This window comes from Salmo salar, chromosome 29 (genome assembly GCF_965601325.2).
Source record: "Salmo salar chromosome 29, fSalSal1, whole genome shotgun sequence".
Taxonomy (NCBI): domain Eukaryota; kingdom Metazoa; phylum Chordata; class Actinopteri; order Salmoniformes; family Salmonidae; genus Salmo; species Salmo salar.
The window spans coordinates 9,137,193-9,154,435 of record NC_138319.1 but is presented as its reverse complement, the minus strand read 5'-3'; the positions used below and the strand labels follow the sequence as shown (position 1 = coordinate 9,154,435).

At 44.5% G+C, this 17,243-nt stretch overlaps 1 protein-coding gene across 3 annotated transcripts in view; it reads right to left on the bottom strand.

Moving 5' to 3' along the window:
- Positions 1-17,243, bottom strand: part of sugct (succinyl-CoA:glutarate-CoA transferase) — a 230,585-nt gene that overhangs the window by 165,919 nt on the left and 47,423 nt on the right. For 2 of the 3 annotated variants that reach the window (XM_045710639.2, XM_014180625.3), the window contains one exon: positions 7,813-7,908. The exons of the other annotated variant lie outside the window; for it this stretch is intronic. In XM_045710639.2, the coding sequence (XP_045566595.1) occupies positions 7,813-7,908 (96 nt within the window). The remainder of the gene's footprint in view (positions 1-7,812; positions 7,909-17,243) is intronic. 3 annotated transcript variants of the gene reach the window in all.

Genomic DNA, 17,243 nt, shown 5'->3' with positions numbered 1-17,243 from the left:
CCGACACTAGACACCCACCCTAACCATCCCTTATTTTATTTTTTTCAGGTTTTGCGTTCGGAGTCCGCAACTTTGGGGGGGGGGGTACTGTCACATCCTGACCATAGAAAGCTTTTATTTTCTATGGTAGAGTAGGTCAGGGTGTAAAAGAAAAATAACCCTATGTTTAGGTGATTGGTGTGATTCCCAATTGGAGGCAGCTGATGATTGTTGTCTAATTGGGGATCATACTTAAGTAGCTTGTTTTTCACTGGTGGGTTATGGGATATTGTTTATGTATAGTTGTATTATAGTCACGGTTCGTCTATTCTTTATTTGTTTTGTATTTTGTTTTACGTTTCACTTTATAATAAATTATGTGGAACGCTACTCACGCTGCGCCTTGGTCCGATCATTTTTATGACGAACGTGACACACCTCCACTTCGCTGATCCTGAACACTGGGACCCCACAAGGGTGTGTGCTCAGCCCCCTCCTGTACTCCCTGTTCACCCATGACTCCGTGGCCACGCACGCGTCCAACTCAAATCATCAAGTTTGCAAAAGACTCAACAGTAGTAGGCCTGATTACAAAAAGTGACAAGACAGCCTACAGGGAGGAGGTGAGGGCCCAGGGAGTGTGGTGCCAGGAAAATAACCTCTCACTCCATGTCATCAACAACAACAACAAAAGGAGCTCATCGTGGACTTCAGGAAACAGCAGAGGGAGCACCCCCCCTATCTACATAGACAGGACCGCAGTGGAGAAGGTGGAAAGATTCAAGTTCCTTGACGTACACATCACTGCAAAACTGAAATGGTCCACCCACACAGAGTGGTGAAGAAGGCGCAACAGCGCCTCTTCAACCTCAGTAGGCTGAAGAATTTTGGCTTGTCACCTAAAACCCTCAAACTTATACAAATGCACAATTGAGAGCATCCTGTCGGGCTGTATGACCACCTGGTACGGCAACTGCACCGCCTGCAACCGCAGGGCTCTCCAGAGGATGGTGCGGTCTTCCCAGCGCATCACATGGGGAAACTACCTGCCCTCCAGGACACCTACAGCACCTGAAGTCACAAGGACAAAAAGATCAAAGGGCAACAACCACCCGAGCCACTGTCTGTTCTCCCAGCTATCATCCAGAAGGCTAGGTCAGTACAGGTGCATCAAAGCTGGGACCGAGAGACTGAAAAACAGCTTCTATCTCAAGGCCATCAAACTGTTAAATAGCCATCACTAGCACATTCGAGGCTGCTGCCCTATATAGCCAGAAGCATACCACCCTGCATCCCACTGCTGGCTTGCTTCTGAAGCTAAGCAGGGTTGGTCCTATTCAGTCCCTGGATGGGAGACCAGATGCTGCTGGAAGTGGTGTTGGAGGACCAGTAGGAGGCACTCTTTCCTCTGGTCTAAACTCTGTCCTGACTCTCTGAGGTCATTAAAGATCCCATTGCACTTATCGTAAGAGTAGGGGTGTTAATAACCCCGGTGTCCTGGCTAAATTCCCAATCTGGCCCTCATACCATCAAGGCCACCTAATCATCCCCAGTTTACAATTTGCTCACTCATCCCTCTCCTCTCCCCTGAAACTATTCCCCAGGTCGTTACTGTAAGTGAGAATGTGTTCTCAGTCAACTTACCTGGTAAAATAAATAAAATACATGGACTTGAAATCACTGGCCACTTTAATAATGGAACACTAGTCACTTTAATAATGTTTGCATTAGGTGTCTGACATTGCTCAACCAAATATTTACAGTTGAAGTTTTACATACACCTTAGCCAAATACATTTAAAGTCAGTTTCACAATTCCTGACATTTAATCCCAGTCTTAGGTCAGTTAGGTTCACCACTTTATTTTAAGAATGTGAAATGTCAGAATAATAGTAGAGAGAATGATTTATTTCAGCTTTCATTTCTTTCATCACATTCCCAGGGGGTCAGAATTTTACATACCTCAATTAGTATTGCCTTTAAATTGTGTCAAACGTTTTGTGTAACTACCACAAGCTTTCCACAATAAGTTGGGTGAATTCTGGCCCATTGCTCCTGACAGAGCTGGTGTAACTGAGTCAGGTTTGTAGGTCTCCTTGCTCGCACACGATTTTCAGTTCCACAAATTTTCTATATGATTGAGGTCAGAGCTTTGTGATGGCCACTCCATTTCCTTGACTTTGTTGTCCTTAAGCAATTTTGCCACAACTTTGGAAGAATGCTTGGGGTCATTGTCGATTTGGAAGAACCATTTCCGACCAAGCTTTAACTTCTTGACTGATGTCTTGAGATGTTGCTTCAATATATCCACATCATTTTCCTGCCTCATGATGCCATCTATTTTGTGAAGCGCACCAAAGCACCCCCACAACATGATGCTGCCACCCCGTGCTTCACGGTTGTGATGGTGTTGTGAAGCTAGCTAGCTAACGAAGAACAACAAAGAATATCTAGTTAACAGAAGAAAAGAAAGAGAAAATTAGGACAGAAGAAAAAGGATATCAAAGTGAAACAGTTCTCTAAAGACACAGGAGACAATAATACAAGAAACAACACTTCTGTAGCTTGTCAACTATGTGTCTGTCTATCCCTGTTCTCTCCTCTCTGCACAGGCCATACAAACGCTTCACACCGCGTGGCCGCTGCCACTCCAACCTGGTGGTCCCAGCGCGCACGACGCACGTGGAGTTCCAGGTCTCCGGCAGCCTCTGGAACTGCCGGTCTGCAGCCAACAAGGCTGAGTTCATCTCAGCCTATGCTACCCTCCAGTCCCTAGACTTCCTGGCGCTGACGGAAACATGGATTACCACAGATAACACTGCTACTCCTACTGCTCTCTCTTCGTCTGCCCACATGTTCTCGCATACCCCTAGAGCATCGAGCCAGCGGGGTGGTGGCACTGGAATCCTCATCTCTCCCAAGTGGACATTCTCTCTTTCTCCCCTGACCCATCTGTCTATCTCCTCATTTGAATTCCATGCTGTCACAGTTACCAGCCCTTTCAAGCTTAACATCCATATCATTTATCGCCCTCCAGGTTCCCTTGGAGAGTTCATCAATGAGCTTGACGCCTTGATAAGTTCCTTTCCTGAGGATGGCTCACCTCTCACAGTTCTGGGTGACTTTAACCTCCCCACGTCTACATTTGACTCATTCCTCTCTGCCTCCTTCTTTCCACTCCTCTCCTCTTTTGACCTCACCCTCTCACCTTCCCCCCCTACTCACAAGGCAGGCAATACGCTTGACCTCATCTTTACTAGATGCTGTTCTTCCACTAATCTCATTGCAACTCCCCTCCAAATCTCCGACCACTACCTTGTATCCTTTTCCCTCTTGCTCTCATCCAACACTTCTCACTCTGCCCCTACTCGGATGGTATTGCGCCGTCCCAACCTTCGCTCTCTCTCTCCCGCTACTCTCTCCTCTTCCATCCTATCATCTCTTCCCTCTGCTCAAACCTTCTCCAACCTATCTCCTGATTCTGCCTCCTCAACCCTCCTCTCCTCCCTTTCTGCATCCTTTGATTTTCTCTGTCCCCTATCCTCCAGGCCGGCTCGGTCCTCCCCTCCTGCTCCGTGGCTCGACGACTCACTACGAGCTCACAGAACAGGGCTCCGGGCAGCCGAGCGGAAATGGAGGAAAACTCGCCTCCCTGCGGACCTGGCATCCTTTCACTCACTCCGCTCTACATTCTCCTCTTCTGTCTCTGCTGCTAAAGCCACTTTCTACCACTCTAAATTCCAAGCATCTGCCTCTAACCCTAGGAAGCTCTTTGCTACCTTCTCCTCCCTCCTGAATCCTCCTCCCCCCCCCCCTCCTCCCTCTCTGCGGATGACTTCGTCAACCATTTTGAAAAGAAGGTTGACGATATCCGATCCTCGTTTGCTAAGTCAAACGACACCGCTGGTCCTGCTCACACTGCCCTACCCTGTGCTTTGACCTCTTTCTCCCCTCTCTCTCCAGATGAAATCTCGCGTCTTGTGACGGCCTGCCGCCCAACAACCTGCCCACTTGACCCTATCCCCTCCTCTCTTCTCCAGACCATTTCCGGAGACCTTCTCCCCTTCCTCACCTCGCTCATCAACTCATCCTTGACCGCTGGCTACGTCCCTTCCGTCTTCAAGAGAGCGAGAGTTGCACCCCTTCTGAAAAAACCTACACTCGATCCCTCCGATGTGAACAACTACAGACCAGTATCCCTTCTTTCTTTTCTCTCCAAAACTCTTGAACGTGCCGTCCTTGGCCAGCTCTCCTGCTATCTCTCTCAGAATGACCTTCTTGATCCTAATCAGTCAGGTTTCAAGACTGGGCATTCAACTGAGACTGCTCTTCTCTGTGTCACGGAGGCTCTCCGCACTGCTAAAGCTAACTCTCTCTCCTCTGCTCTCATCCTTCTAGACCTATCTGCTGCCTTTGATACTGTGAACCATCAGATCCTCCTCTCCACCCTCTCCGAGTTGGGCATCTCCGGCGCGGCCCACGCTTGGATTGCGTCCTACCTGACAGGTCGCTCCTACCAGGTGGCGTGGCGAGAATCTGTCTCCGCACCATGCGCTCTCACCACTGGTGTCCCCCAGGGCTCTGTTCTAGGCCCTCTCCTATTCTCGCTATACACCAAGTCACTTGGCTCTGTCATATCCTCACATGGTCTCTCCTATCATTGCTATGCAGACGACACACAATTAATCTTCTCCTTTCCCCCTTCTGATAACCAGGCGGCGAATCGCATCTCTGCATGTCTGTCAGACATATCAGTGTGGATGACGGATCACCAGCTCAAGCTGAACCTCGGCAAGACGGAGCTGCTCTTCCTCCCGGGGAAGGACTGCCCGTTCCATGATCTCGCCATCACGGTTGACAACTCCCTTGTGTCCTCCTCCCAGAGTGCTAAGAACCTTGGCGTGATCCTGGACAACACCCTGTCGTTCTCCACTAACATCAAGGCGGTGACCCGATCCTGTAGGTTCATGCTCTACAACATTCGCAGAGTACGACCCTGCCTCACACAGGAAGCGGCGCAGGTCCTAATCCAGGCACTTGTCATCTCCCGTCTGGATTACTGCAACTCGCTGTTGGCTGGGCTCCCTGCCTGTGCCATTAAACCCCTACAACTCATCCAGAACGCCGCAGCCCGTCTGGTGTTCAACCTTCCCAAGTTCTCTCACGTCACCCCGCTCCTCCGCTCTCTCCACTGGCTTCCAGTTGAAGCTCGCATCCGCTACAAGACCATGGTGATTGCCTACGGAGCTGTGAAGGGAACGGCACCTCCATACCTTCAGGCTCTGATCAGGCCCTACACCCAAACAAGGGCACTGCGTTCATCCACCACTGGCCTGCTGGCCCCCCTACCTCTGAGGAAGCACAGTTCCCGCTCAGCCCAGTCAAAACTGTTCGCTGCTCTGGCACCCCAATGGTGGAACAAGCTCCCTCACGACGCCAGGACAGCGGAGTCAATCACCACCTTCCGGAGACACCTGAAACCCCACCTCTTTAAGGAATACCTAGGATAAAGTAATCCTTCTAACCCCCCCCTTAAAATATTTAGAAGCACTATTGTAAAGTGGTTGTTCCACTGGATATCATAAGGTGAATGCACCATTTTGTAAGTCGCTCTGGATAAGAGCGTCTGCTAAATGACTTAAATGTAATGTAAATGTAAATGTGTTCTTCGGCTTGCAAGCTCCCCCTTTTTCCTCCAAACATAACGATGGTCATTATGGCCAAACAGTTCTATTTTTGTTTCATCAGACCAGAGGACATTTCTCCAAAAAGTACAATCTTTGTCCCCATGTGCAGTTGCAAACCGTAGTCTGGCTTTTTTTATGGCAGTTTTGGAGCAGTGGCTTCTTCCTTGCTGAGCGGCCTGTCAGGTTATGTCGATATAGGACTCGTTTTACTGTGGATATAGATACTTTTGTACTGGTTTCCTCCAGCATCTTCACAATGTCCTTTGCTGTTGTTCTGGGATTGATTTGCACTTTTCGCACCAAAGTACGTTCATCTCTAGGAGACAGAACTCGTCTCCTTCCTGAGCAGCATGACAGCTGTGTGGTCCCGTGGTGTTTATACTTGCGTACTATTGTTTGTTCAGATGAACGTAGTACCTTCAGGCATTTGGAAATTGCTGCCAAGGATGAACCAGACTTGTGGAGGTCTAAAATTATTTTTCTGAGGTCTTGGCTGATTTATTTTGATTTTCCCATGATGTCAAGTGAAGAGGCACTACGTTTCAAGGTAGGCCTTGAAATACATCCACAGGTACACCTCCAATTGACTTACATTATGTCAATTAACCAGAAGCTTCTAAAACCATGATATCATTTTCTCTAATTTTCCAAGCTGTTTAAACACAGTCAACTTAGTGTATGTAAACTTCTGACCCACTGGAATTGTGGTAGAGTGAAATATAAGTGTAATAATCTGTCTGTAAACAATTGTTGGAAAAATGACTTGTGTCATGCACAAAGTAGATGTCCTAACCGACTTGCCAAAACTATAGTTTGTTAACAAGCAATTTGTGGAGTGGTTGAAAAACCAGTTTCAATGACTCCAACTTCAGTGTATGTAAACTTCCGACTTCAACTGTATATATTCTTAACTGCATTCCTTTAGATTTGTGTGTATTGTTGTGAAATTGTTAGATATTACTGCATTGTTGGAGGTGGAAACACAAGCATTTCGCTACACCTGCAATAACATCTGCTAAACACGTGTATGTGACCAATACATTTCATTTGGTATGAATGATGGTCGCATGAACAGGGTCCAAACAGGAATAGATTAATGAATGCACTAAGTGGTGAAGAATGAATTGGCTTAAGTGAAAGGAGAAACATAAGTTAGTACAATGTTCAAAGTGTGATGTTGTTGAACTCCCTGAGCCACATTGCCACAGCTAACATTGTTTCAAACAAATCCATAACGGATATTATTGCAGTGCACAATAACGAAAATGTGGATTGAGCAGGGCCCTCTGCTCTACTGAAAAGTAATGGTGGTTAGAATCCAACTGGGAGTGACAGTTGAAACCAGCTTGGGGGCAGTTTGGTTTAGTGGCATGACACATCATAAACTTCAGTTGGGTTGCTAACCACATCTACTTCAATAACAGAATCTACTGTAAATCACACTAAATAGCTTGTTGTGTCCTGTTTGGAAGGCTGGTGAGCTCATTCTTCAAATCTCCTCAAACACTTTCTACCAGCCAAACTACTGAGCAATTTTCACTGAGGGGTTATCAAATTCAACAATTATGCAATTAAAAACGTTCTTCCACAGTAGGTATCAAATAATTGAAATTGTAGAAATGTGAAAAAAAAATATTCTGCACACCTGATTTTACCTCCGAAAATTAAATGTTAACATTTTGGTCTGAGACCAAGACCGGTCCTCCAGTGTCTAATGCGCTTGGAAAGTGGAGAAATCATAGAACGTAAAAAATGTAAGTTTTGGAGACACCGTCGCTCTAGCTAGCACTGATATTTGCAGTGGCTAATTAATGCTAAATAAGTGAATTGTTTAACTCACAATTAGCTAAGATGCTTAGCTAGCTAGCTAAAATTGTTTACAATTAGTTAGCAATCGCTTCTACACTCTTTTGCTTGGTACTGTAGCGCTGCCGTATCAATTATAAAAATGACGGGTGTATCCAGTTGTGTTGACATTTTACCATTGTGTCACAAGGCCATGCATATCCATTTTCTATGCATATTGGAAACCTTTGCAACCGATCAAGCCACCGGTCTCAAAGACACAGGTAAAGCTACTGTATCAGACTGAAGGCAATAAATGAAGGAAACCTGGTTAGGTGGAAAGCACGCTAGTTGCACTGCACCTGATATGGAACGATGCTCTCATGGGCTGTTCCCCATCTCCTGGCTTCCCTCCCAGCATTTAGGTAATTTGCAGCAATGTGTGTGAGACAAGCCACCTGAGAGAGCGAGAGAGAGAGAGAGAGAGAGAGAGAGAGAGAGAGAGAGCAAGAGAAGGGGACAGTGAGAGCCGTGCTTTAAATCTATGACCTGTCAGCAAGCTCATTATACCTCGCTGCTTAATGAGTCCAGTTAACTTTAAAAACTTTCACAGCACTTTGTTGTGAAATCAAGCAACAGCTCCACCACGTCTTGCAACATGCTTCACCTCTATTTTTTTTTATCGATTTATCATTCAATAAATAGCAACTGTCTATTGTCAGCTGATATATATTAGATGTTTTGAAGGTTTTAAGCACTAAGAGTAGCATTTCAATATCTCCTGTTGTGTCAATGGCAGACTCCCGGGGTGAGTTGACAATGCCCAGATGAAACCTCATATGAGAGGCTCTGCAGCTGAGACAACATTTAGCTATGTAAACACTGATGCTTTTAGAAGCTGTTGATGCAAATGTTTAAAGGAACATTCAGCGAGTTTGCCAAGATCAAAGCCCTGTAGTGATGATTTAATATCAGAAATGGGATGGAGGGTCTCCACACAGCATCTGCATTCTTCCTCTAAGCCCCATTCCAACTTCCACAGCAAGCCTGGCCTGGCACACAGCCATGCGTTGGGCATATCCATCTCCCAACAGCTTCTACATTCAGGTAATTGTCCACTGTTTGCATAATTTTGGAACATACTGTCTCTCTTCGTGTTTAAATAACACCGGTCAACTTCTTGACTTCTATAGTTTGTTCTTTAACGGACTCTCAACAAAGTTAAACAATCACACCCGAAAGTGTGTAAACATCTGTGTAAATTGGTAATAATAGCAAGATTGATTATGACAATAGTGGATGCCATATGAATAGTATTGCATGACAATTCAATCCCGACTTCTAATTAAGAATGTCTCAAGTCAGTCTTTATACTGCGTCTTGTGTCGGGACTTGGTATGAATGACCACCCCCCCATCCGAACGAAGTACCGCAAGACTACTCCACAGGTCAAGAACCATGTAGCAATTCCAATGCCTATCATTTGCTCCACACTGTTGCTTTTTGGCAGAATAATAAATTACTGTTAGCTTTTGACATCCATGCCTTCAGCTCTGTTAATTTGACTTCTCTAAGCCATTCATTCTAACTCATATTTATTTGAGCTACTTGCCTGCCAGGAGCTATCCTAATTTAGATTGGAAGGGTATGAATTTCCCTGACAGAAACCACAAGCGGGCCATGATGACGATACCAAATAAAAAAATGGTCTAAAGGGATTACTAAAGTAAAGTAGGTAAACTGGCAATGAGGACAATAGAAACAAGTCTTTAAAAAGCTGAGCTTGTGTCCCTCTTTGTGCCTGCGCTCCATTCTGATAGGTCAGTCTTAGTCCTCCACTGGTTCCCGTTTTGGGCCGATTCCACTATCCGCTGGTGTGGTTTGAGTCCTGTAATTGTCCCACAAAGTGTAAGCCATAAAGAGTTCACCCTCACTGGCTGAAACAGAAATGTGGTCCCAGAACAGCAGTCACTCTCCCCGCCACTTAGGCCTGTCAGGGAGATCGCACAAGAGCTCTTCCAGAGCCAACTGTCCCTCTGCATCCACATAGTTCAGCATCCTGCATGACATGTTCCTACTTAATCATGGAGTTGGATTATTAGATGCATCCATCTATAGAAATCAAAACATGGTTGGAGAACAATATCAAATAAGTCTCGGTTCTGTAACCTTAAGAATATGCTCAGATGTGTGTTCAAATGTTCCTTAGAATTAAATATCCATATTGTGAGCAGATTGTAGGCTGCATTGCCTTAGCACTGACATCTCCATATCATGAGAACTGTTTGCACTCAAAAGCCAATCCTGCAATCATGGTTACACATGTAATGTGTGTGTCTGTATTCCAAACCATGATTGTAAAAAGCTCATCCTTACATTAACCTCAGAGTATTAACAGATGTTATTTCCAAAGGATTTGTTTGAGTTTAAAGAACCACTTAATATTGTGGCAAACAGTGGTAAACTGGTTGCAATGACATCATGCTCAGGTTGAACAATGGTTGCATAATATTTGTTTGTATTTTTAGGCAAACGTCTTCTTCTCAACCACAAAATCAGTTAACCAGAAAATCACATAATTAAAATATGTTATATGACAAATTTAACCCGCTGGTTAATATGCACCAAACTCTGATAGCCAATTGCAGAAGTTTCTCATTTCAATTTGGAAATATACTATATGTAAATGCAAGAGTTATATAATGCATATATATTAAAAGGAGCAATAAGTAATATTTCAGCCATAACTTAAATGTCTTTTTTTTTTTAAGACACTGCTTAGAACAACCTGAAATGTCTTAGTACTGCTTCTTAACTTCATACAATGATCCAAAACTGTATTGCTAACATTTTTGCTATCGAGAATGGGAACCAATCATAATATACAAAGTTGTACACAAAACAACAGTTGGACCGACTAGTCACAGAAAAAAAAAGGTAATTTGCAGTATCATGCTGCGTTCTAAAACGTTCTCTCATGGATTTCTATTCCTTTGCTACTACTGGTATGTAATTGACAATTGGCGTAACATTTCCACCTGCATGTAGCATGTATAACCTTTAACTCACTGTCAGCTAATGACCATATTGGATATTCTACATCAGGCAACCCATCGCCACAGAAGACAAACTTCAAATGTGCTAAAAAAAAAGTAAAAAAATATGTTTGATAATTATGCATCTGGCAACCCTTTTAGCCAAAGGATTGGGAATAAAAGGTCATCAGGATTGGCCATCCCTTTATGCTCGTTTGTGTCCAGCCACCATCAAATTGCTCAGAGGTTAGATTACTGTGGCCACAAGACATCAGTAGGAATGCACACTTGGACATGGAGGGGAAACATATTTATCTCTGGCAGCCCAGGGGGTCAACCACAGCAACCATGACCTAAAAGCTTCAGATGTGACTTTATGCATCGACCACAATCCACACACACACACACACACACACACACAAACACCACACCAGATATCAGGCGACTGCCTTGTATGATTAGTGGGTGCATTTAGAAATGTATGAAGGGTGGAAAAAAAACTTCCAAGGAAGAATTCCCTGACCAAAAACATAGGGATACAAACAATTGTATTATTGGAGCTACCTTCCAAAACCACATCCTTTGTGTGAATTTGTATCATCCAAGGACACAGAGTCTGATCGGTTATTTCTGCAACGTGGTCTGATACAATATGAAGGCTCACGAGTGAGAATGGGCAATACAAGTCAACTCTCTAACATAGATTCCTGGAAATATTCAAATCCCCTATTGAACAAAATTCAAATTGCAGGATTCAACAATCAGCAGGAAGAAATTGTTTAAATCTAACTGCAGCTTTGAAAGTTGAAATGTACACTGTTGAAATGTAATAGTTCAAAACTAAATATTTTTAAAATAGCCCATTTTTATTTATTTATAAAGTCGAAAACTATTTATAAAACAATACCTGTTTTTATACTGTGGGTAGATAGAATCATAAATTGGCTATGACATCTGATTGCCCTCCCTAGCGCACATATATGAACTTAATCTGATACCTGCCTTTGATGTATATGTACCTCCTCATCTTGTACCTCAGAAGTGTATTATGTGGAAAACCTACCATTGATGTAGAGATGTACAGGGCCTTCAGAAAGTATTCACACCCCTTCACTTATTCCACATTGTTGTTATAGCCTGAATTCAAAATGGATTAAACGTGTACTTTTTCCTCACCCATCTACACACAATACCCCATAATGACAAAGTGAAAGAATGTTTTTATATATTCTTTTGCAAATGTATTGAAAATGAAATACAGAAATATCTAATTTACATATGTAAATTTACTTGTGTGATTTACTTAAGTACATCTCAATACATGTTAGCAGTGATTACAGAAGTCTTTCTGGGTAAGTCTCTAAGAGCTGTACACATCTGGATTGTACAATATTTGCACATTATTATTTTAAATAATTCTTCAAGCTCTGTCAAGTTGTTGTAGACAGCCATTTTAAAGTATTGCCATAGATATTCAAGCCAATTTATGTCAAAACTGTAACTAAGCCACTCAGGAACATTCAATGCCGTCTTGCTAAGCAAATCCACTCTAGATTTGGCATTTCTTTTAGGTTACTGTCCTGCTGAAAGGTGTCTATTGGAAAGTGTCTATTGGAAAGCAGACAAGGTTTTCCTCTACGATTTTGCCTGTGCTTAGCTCTATTCCGTTTCTTTTCACCCCCCAAAAAACTCCATAGTGCTTGCCGATGACAAGCATACCCATAACATGATGCAGCCACCACCATGCTAGAAAATATTAAGAGTGGTACTCAAGTGTTGGGTTTTCCCCAAACATAACGCTTTGTATTCAGGCCTCAGTCAATTTCTTTGCCACCGTTTTTGCACTTTTACTTCAGTGCCTTGTTTCAAAACATGATGCATCTTTTGGAATATTTGTATTATGTACAGGCTTCCTTTTCACTCTGTCATTTAGGTTAGTATTGTGGAGTAACTACAATGTTGATCCATCCTCAGTTTTACCACAGCCATTCAACTCTGTAACTGGTCTCATGGCGAAATCCATGAGCGGTTTCCTTCCTCTCTGGAAACGGAGTTAGGAATGTGGCCTGTACCTTTGTAGTGACTAGGTGTATTGATACAGCATCCAAAGTGTAATTAATAACTTCACCATGCTCAAAGGGATATTCAATGTATTTTTATTTTTACCCATTGGCGAACATTGGAAAACCTCCCTGGTCTTTATGGTTGAATCTGTGTTTGGAATTCACTGCTTGACTGAGGGACCTTTAGGTTAATCGTATGTGTGCGGTACAGAGATGACGTAGTCATTCTAAAATAATGTTAAACACTTTATTGAACAGAGATTGAGTCCATGCAACTTATTATGCAACTTGTTAAGCAAATGTTTACAGCTGAACTTATTTAGGTTTGCCATAACAAAGGGGTTGAATACTTATTGACTCAAGACATTTCAGAGTTTCATTTTTAATTAATTTGTAATAATTTCTAAAAGCATAATTCCACTTTGACATTATGGGGTATTGCATGTAGGCCAATGACAAAATCTCAATTTAATCTGTTTTTAATCCAGTCCAGCCTGTAACACAACAAAATGTAGAAAAAGTAAAGGGGTGTGAATACTTTGAAGGCATTGTATGACTTAACAGTCCCTGGCCAAGTGATGTATGGCACAAAACAAGGACATCAGATCTGCTGTGAGAAAGGGGTGAATTAGGGTTAGTTCCCTAAGGACCCCTTAAATGTGTATTTTGGTTCAATCCACCCGCAATCTGCCGAAAACAGCCTCACAAATGTTTGTTGAGCTTTACTTTTCCCTCGACCTGCCACGATAAGACAATAGAAAAGGTTACACTGGAATGTTTCAGGCGTTGGTGGGAGGAAAGTAGATATTTCTCACAAAGATACGATGTGCTTTCGTACTGTTCCAGGAGGACATTTATTTGTAAGGGCTTCAGTAAATCTCAAATGACCTCTTTGCCTAGTAGTGCAAGTGACACCGCTCGCATTCGAAGGATGGGGATCCTTAACTTCAGTGGGGCCTCCAGGGTACAGCAACCACAGCCATCAAAATGTGTAAAGACTGCTACAAAACGAATATCTACCGATACCCTGCAGCAATGTCAAGACAGTTGAATAATTAGTTCACTGATTACCTGTCAGTTAAGCCTACATTTAATCGATCCATCTTGTGAAATTTTAAAAAGCACCAAGTTCTATTTAAACAAGGCCTGCTTCTTAGACCGATTACTCTGCATGCCTTATCAATGTACCCGAGTGGAGCTTTATTGTCACATGGGTCCCATGTTACGATGTGAGAGAAACGAGAGCACGACATAAACCATTCTCCTAAAGCAACAGTGTCATCCCTCAGATTAATACGCAGACAAGGAGCCTAACATGAGCCAGCTTTGAACTCGTCCTGTCTGAGAGATCAGGGCAACATGCTGTCAGGAGAGACACAAGTGCCGGGCCGACATGTAAACGCGGACGTTCTTCACACTCCATTGATTCAAATGGAATTACGTTCTTGGCGCCGGAACGGTCTGGTCTCCGCTCTCAACAGGAGACAGAATCTCTATTGATAGTCACTGAATCAGGTCTAGTGTATGCTGAGTGTTTTCAGATCTCAGGCATTGTGGCGACTGGGTCTAATGGGCAGTCATCCTAACAGCAAAACCAAAGTTTTGCTCAGAAACTATAGGACCAGAAAGCTTGTGGGCACTAATAATACAGTGGAACAAAGGTTGCGCATGGCCAAATCTTACTGTGTAGCTGCAAAAGAGCTGACTGTGGGGAAAAACATACCATGTATTTTGTATAAAAATATTCATAAAACATTATGGATTTATTTACTACAAAATATTTGTTTCTTCAAAAAAATACATCATAGCACATTTCCTAACTGAACAGTTATCAAACTAAAAGTTAAAAGCGCCACATTTCTTTTGATTCATTGTAATTACAGAAAATGTCCATAACATTATTTCACTAACAGTGGAATGACAGTGTTTTACAGTAGTACTTATCCGCCAGTGTTGTGGTTAGCTGTGATATTCGCCTATTAATTTCTCCCGCCAGAGCAGCATCGGTTGTAAAACTGAGAAAGCGTTCTGACTTTGTGGCTGTGTTATCTAGTGGAAATGGCTTATTTCCTGGTAGTTAAAAATCTACACAGTTCACTCAATTTCAGTTTGTGAGAAAACAAGCACTAAATAGCATAGGTACCATCAAAATCACTATGTGTAGCACCTTTGAGGACATCCGACAGTTCAGCAAATAGAAAGTGTTAGGTCAGACTGAAGATGAAGCCGGAGGGAATGGCTGCCGTTTCATGGGCTTTTAACCAACCGTGCTATTTTGTTTGTTTTTTCACATTATGTACAAAATAAGTTAGAAACAATGTTGCTGCTACCGTCTCTTATGACCGAAAAGATCTTCTGGACATCAGAACAGCGATTACTCACCTTGAATTGGACGAAGAATTATTCTTTAATGAGTCGACAAGAGGGATTTTACAACAGACACCCGAACAGGCCCTCATCCCCGTCATTCGTCAACACTTCTCACTCTGCCCCTACTCGGATGGTATTGCGCCGTCCCAACCGTCGCTCTCACTCTCCCGCTACTCTCTCCTCTTCCATCCGATCATCTCTTCCCTCTGCTCAAACCTTCTCCAACCTATCTCCTGATTCTGCCTCCTCAACCCTCCTCTCCTCCCTTTCTGCATCCTTTGATTTTCTCTGTCCCCTATCCTCCAGGCCGGCTCGGTCCTCCCCTCCTGCTCCGTGGCTCGACGACTCACTACGAGCTCACAGAACAGGGCTCCGGGCAGCCGAGCGGAAATGGAGGAAAACTCGCCTCCCTGCGGACCTGGCATCCTTTCACACGCCGTCCAACAACCTGCCCACTTGACCCTATCCCCTCCTCTCTTCTCCAGACCATTTCCGAAGACCTTCTCCCCTTCCTCACCTCGCTCATCAACTCATCCTTGACCGCTGGCTACGTCCCTTCCGTCTTCAAGAGAGCGAGAGTTGCACCCCTTCTGAAAAAACCTACACTCGATCCCTCCGATGTCAACAACTACAGACCAGTATCCCTTCTTTCTTTTCTCTCCAAAACTCTTGAACGTGCCGTCCTTGGCCAGCTCTCCTGCTATCTCTCTCAGAATGACCTTCTTGATCCTAATCAGTCAGGTTTCAAGACTGGGCATTCAACTGAGACTGCTCTTCTCTGTGTCACGGAGGCTCTCCGCACTGCTAAAGCTAACTCTCTCTCCTCTGCTCTCATCCTTCTAGATCTATCTGCTGCCTTTGATACTGTGAACCATCAGATCCTCCTCTCCACCCTCTCCGAGTTGGGCATCTCCTGCGCGGCCCACGCTTGGATTGCGTCCTACCTGACAGGTCGCTCCTACCAGGTGGCGTGGCGAGAATCTGTCTCCGCACCATGCGCTCTCACCACTGGTGTCCCCCAGGGCTCTGTTCTAGGCCCTCTCCTATTCTCGCTATACACCAAGTCACTTGGCTCTGTCATATCCTCACATGGTCTCTCCTATCATTGCTATGCAGACGACACACAATTAATCTTCTCCTTTCCCCCTTCTGATAACCAGGCGGCGAATCGCATCTCTGCATGTCTGTCAGACATATCAGTGTGGATGACGGATCACCAGCTCAAGCTGAACCTCGGCAAGACGGAGCTGCTCTTCCTCCCGGGGAAGGACTGCCCGTTCCATGATCTCGCCATCACGGTTGACAACTCCCTTGTGTCCTCCTCCCAGAGTGCTAAGAACCTTGGCGTGATCCTGGACAACACCCTGTCGTTCTCCACTAACATCAAGGCGGTGACCCGATCCTGTAGGTTCATGCTCTACAACATTCGCAGAGTACGACCCTGCCTCACACAGGAAGCGGCGCAGGTCCTAATCCAGGCACTTGTCATCTCCCGTCTGGATTACTGCAACTCGCTGTTGGCTGGGCTCCCTGCCTGTGCCATTAAACCCCTACAACTCATCCAGAACGCCGCAGCCCGTCTGGTGTTCAACCTTCCCAAGTTCTCTCACGTCACCCCGCTCCTCCGCTCTCTCCACTGGCTTCCAGTTGAAGCTCGCATCCGCTACAAGACCATGGTGATTGCCTACGGAGCTGTGAAGGGAACGGCACCTCCATACCTTCAGGCTCTGATCAGGCCCTACACCCAAACAAGGGCACTGCGTTCATCCACCTCTGGCCTGCTGGCCCCCCTACCTCTGAGGAAGCACAGTTCCCGCTCAGCCCAGTCAAAACTGTTCGCTGCTCTGGCACCCCAATGGTGGAACAAGCTCCCTCACGACGCCAGGACAGCGGAGTCAATCACCACCTTCCGGAGACACCTGAAACCCCACCTCTTTAAGGAATACCTAGGATAGGATAAAGTAATCCTTCTAACCCCCCCCCCCTTAAAAGATTTAGAAGCACTATTGTAAAGTGGTTGTTCCACTTGATATCATAAGGTGAATGCACCAATTTGTAAGTCGCTCTGGATAAGAGCGTCTGCTAAATGACTTAAATGTAATTCGCAGGAGGAAGAGATGGAGGTTTCGCGGAAGGATATCGGGGTGCCTTGTGAGGATCCGGCGACGAGTAGCTAATCTGCCTTTGCCATCAGTACTATTGGCCAACGTACAATCGCTGAATAATAAAGTGGATGAAGTACAAGCACATACAGCCTACCAACAGGACACTAAAAAAGGTAATATCTTGTGATTCACAGAGTCGTGGCTGAACGACGACATAACA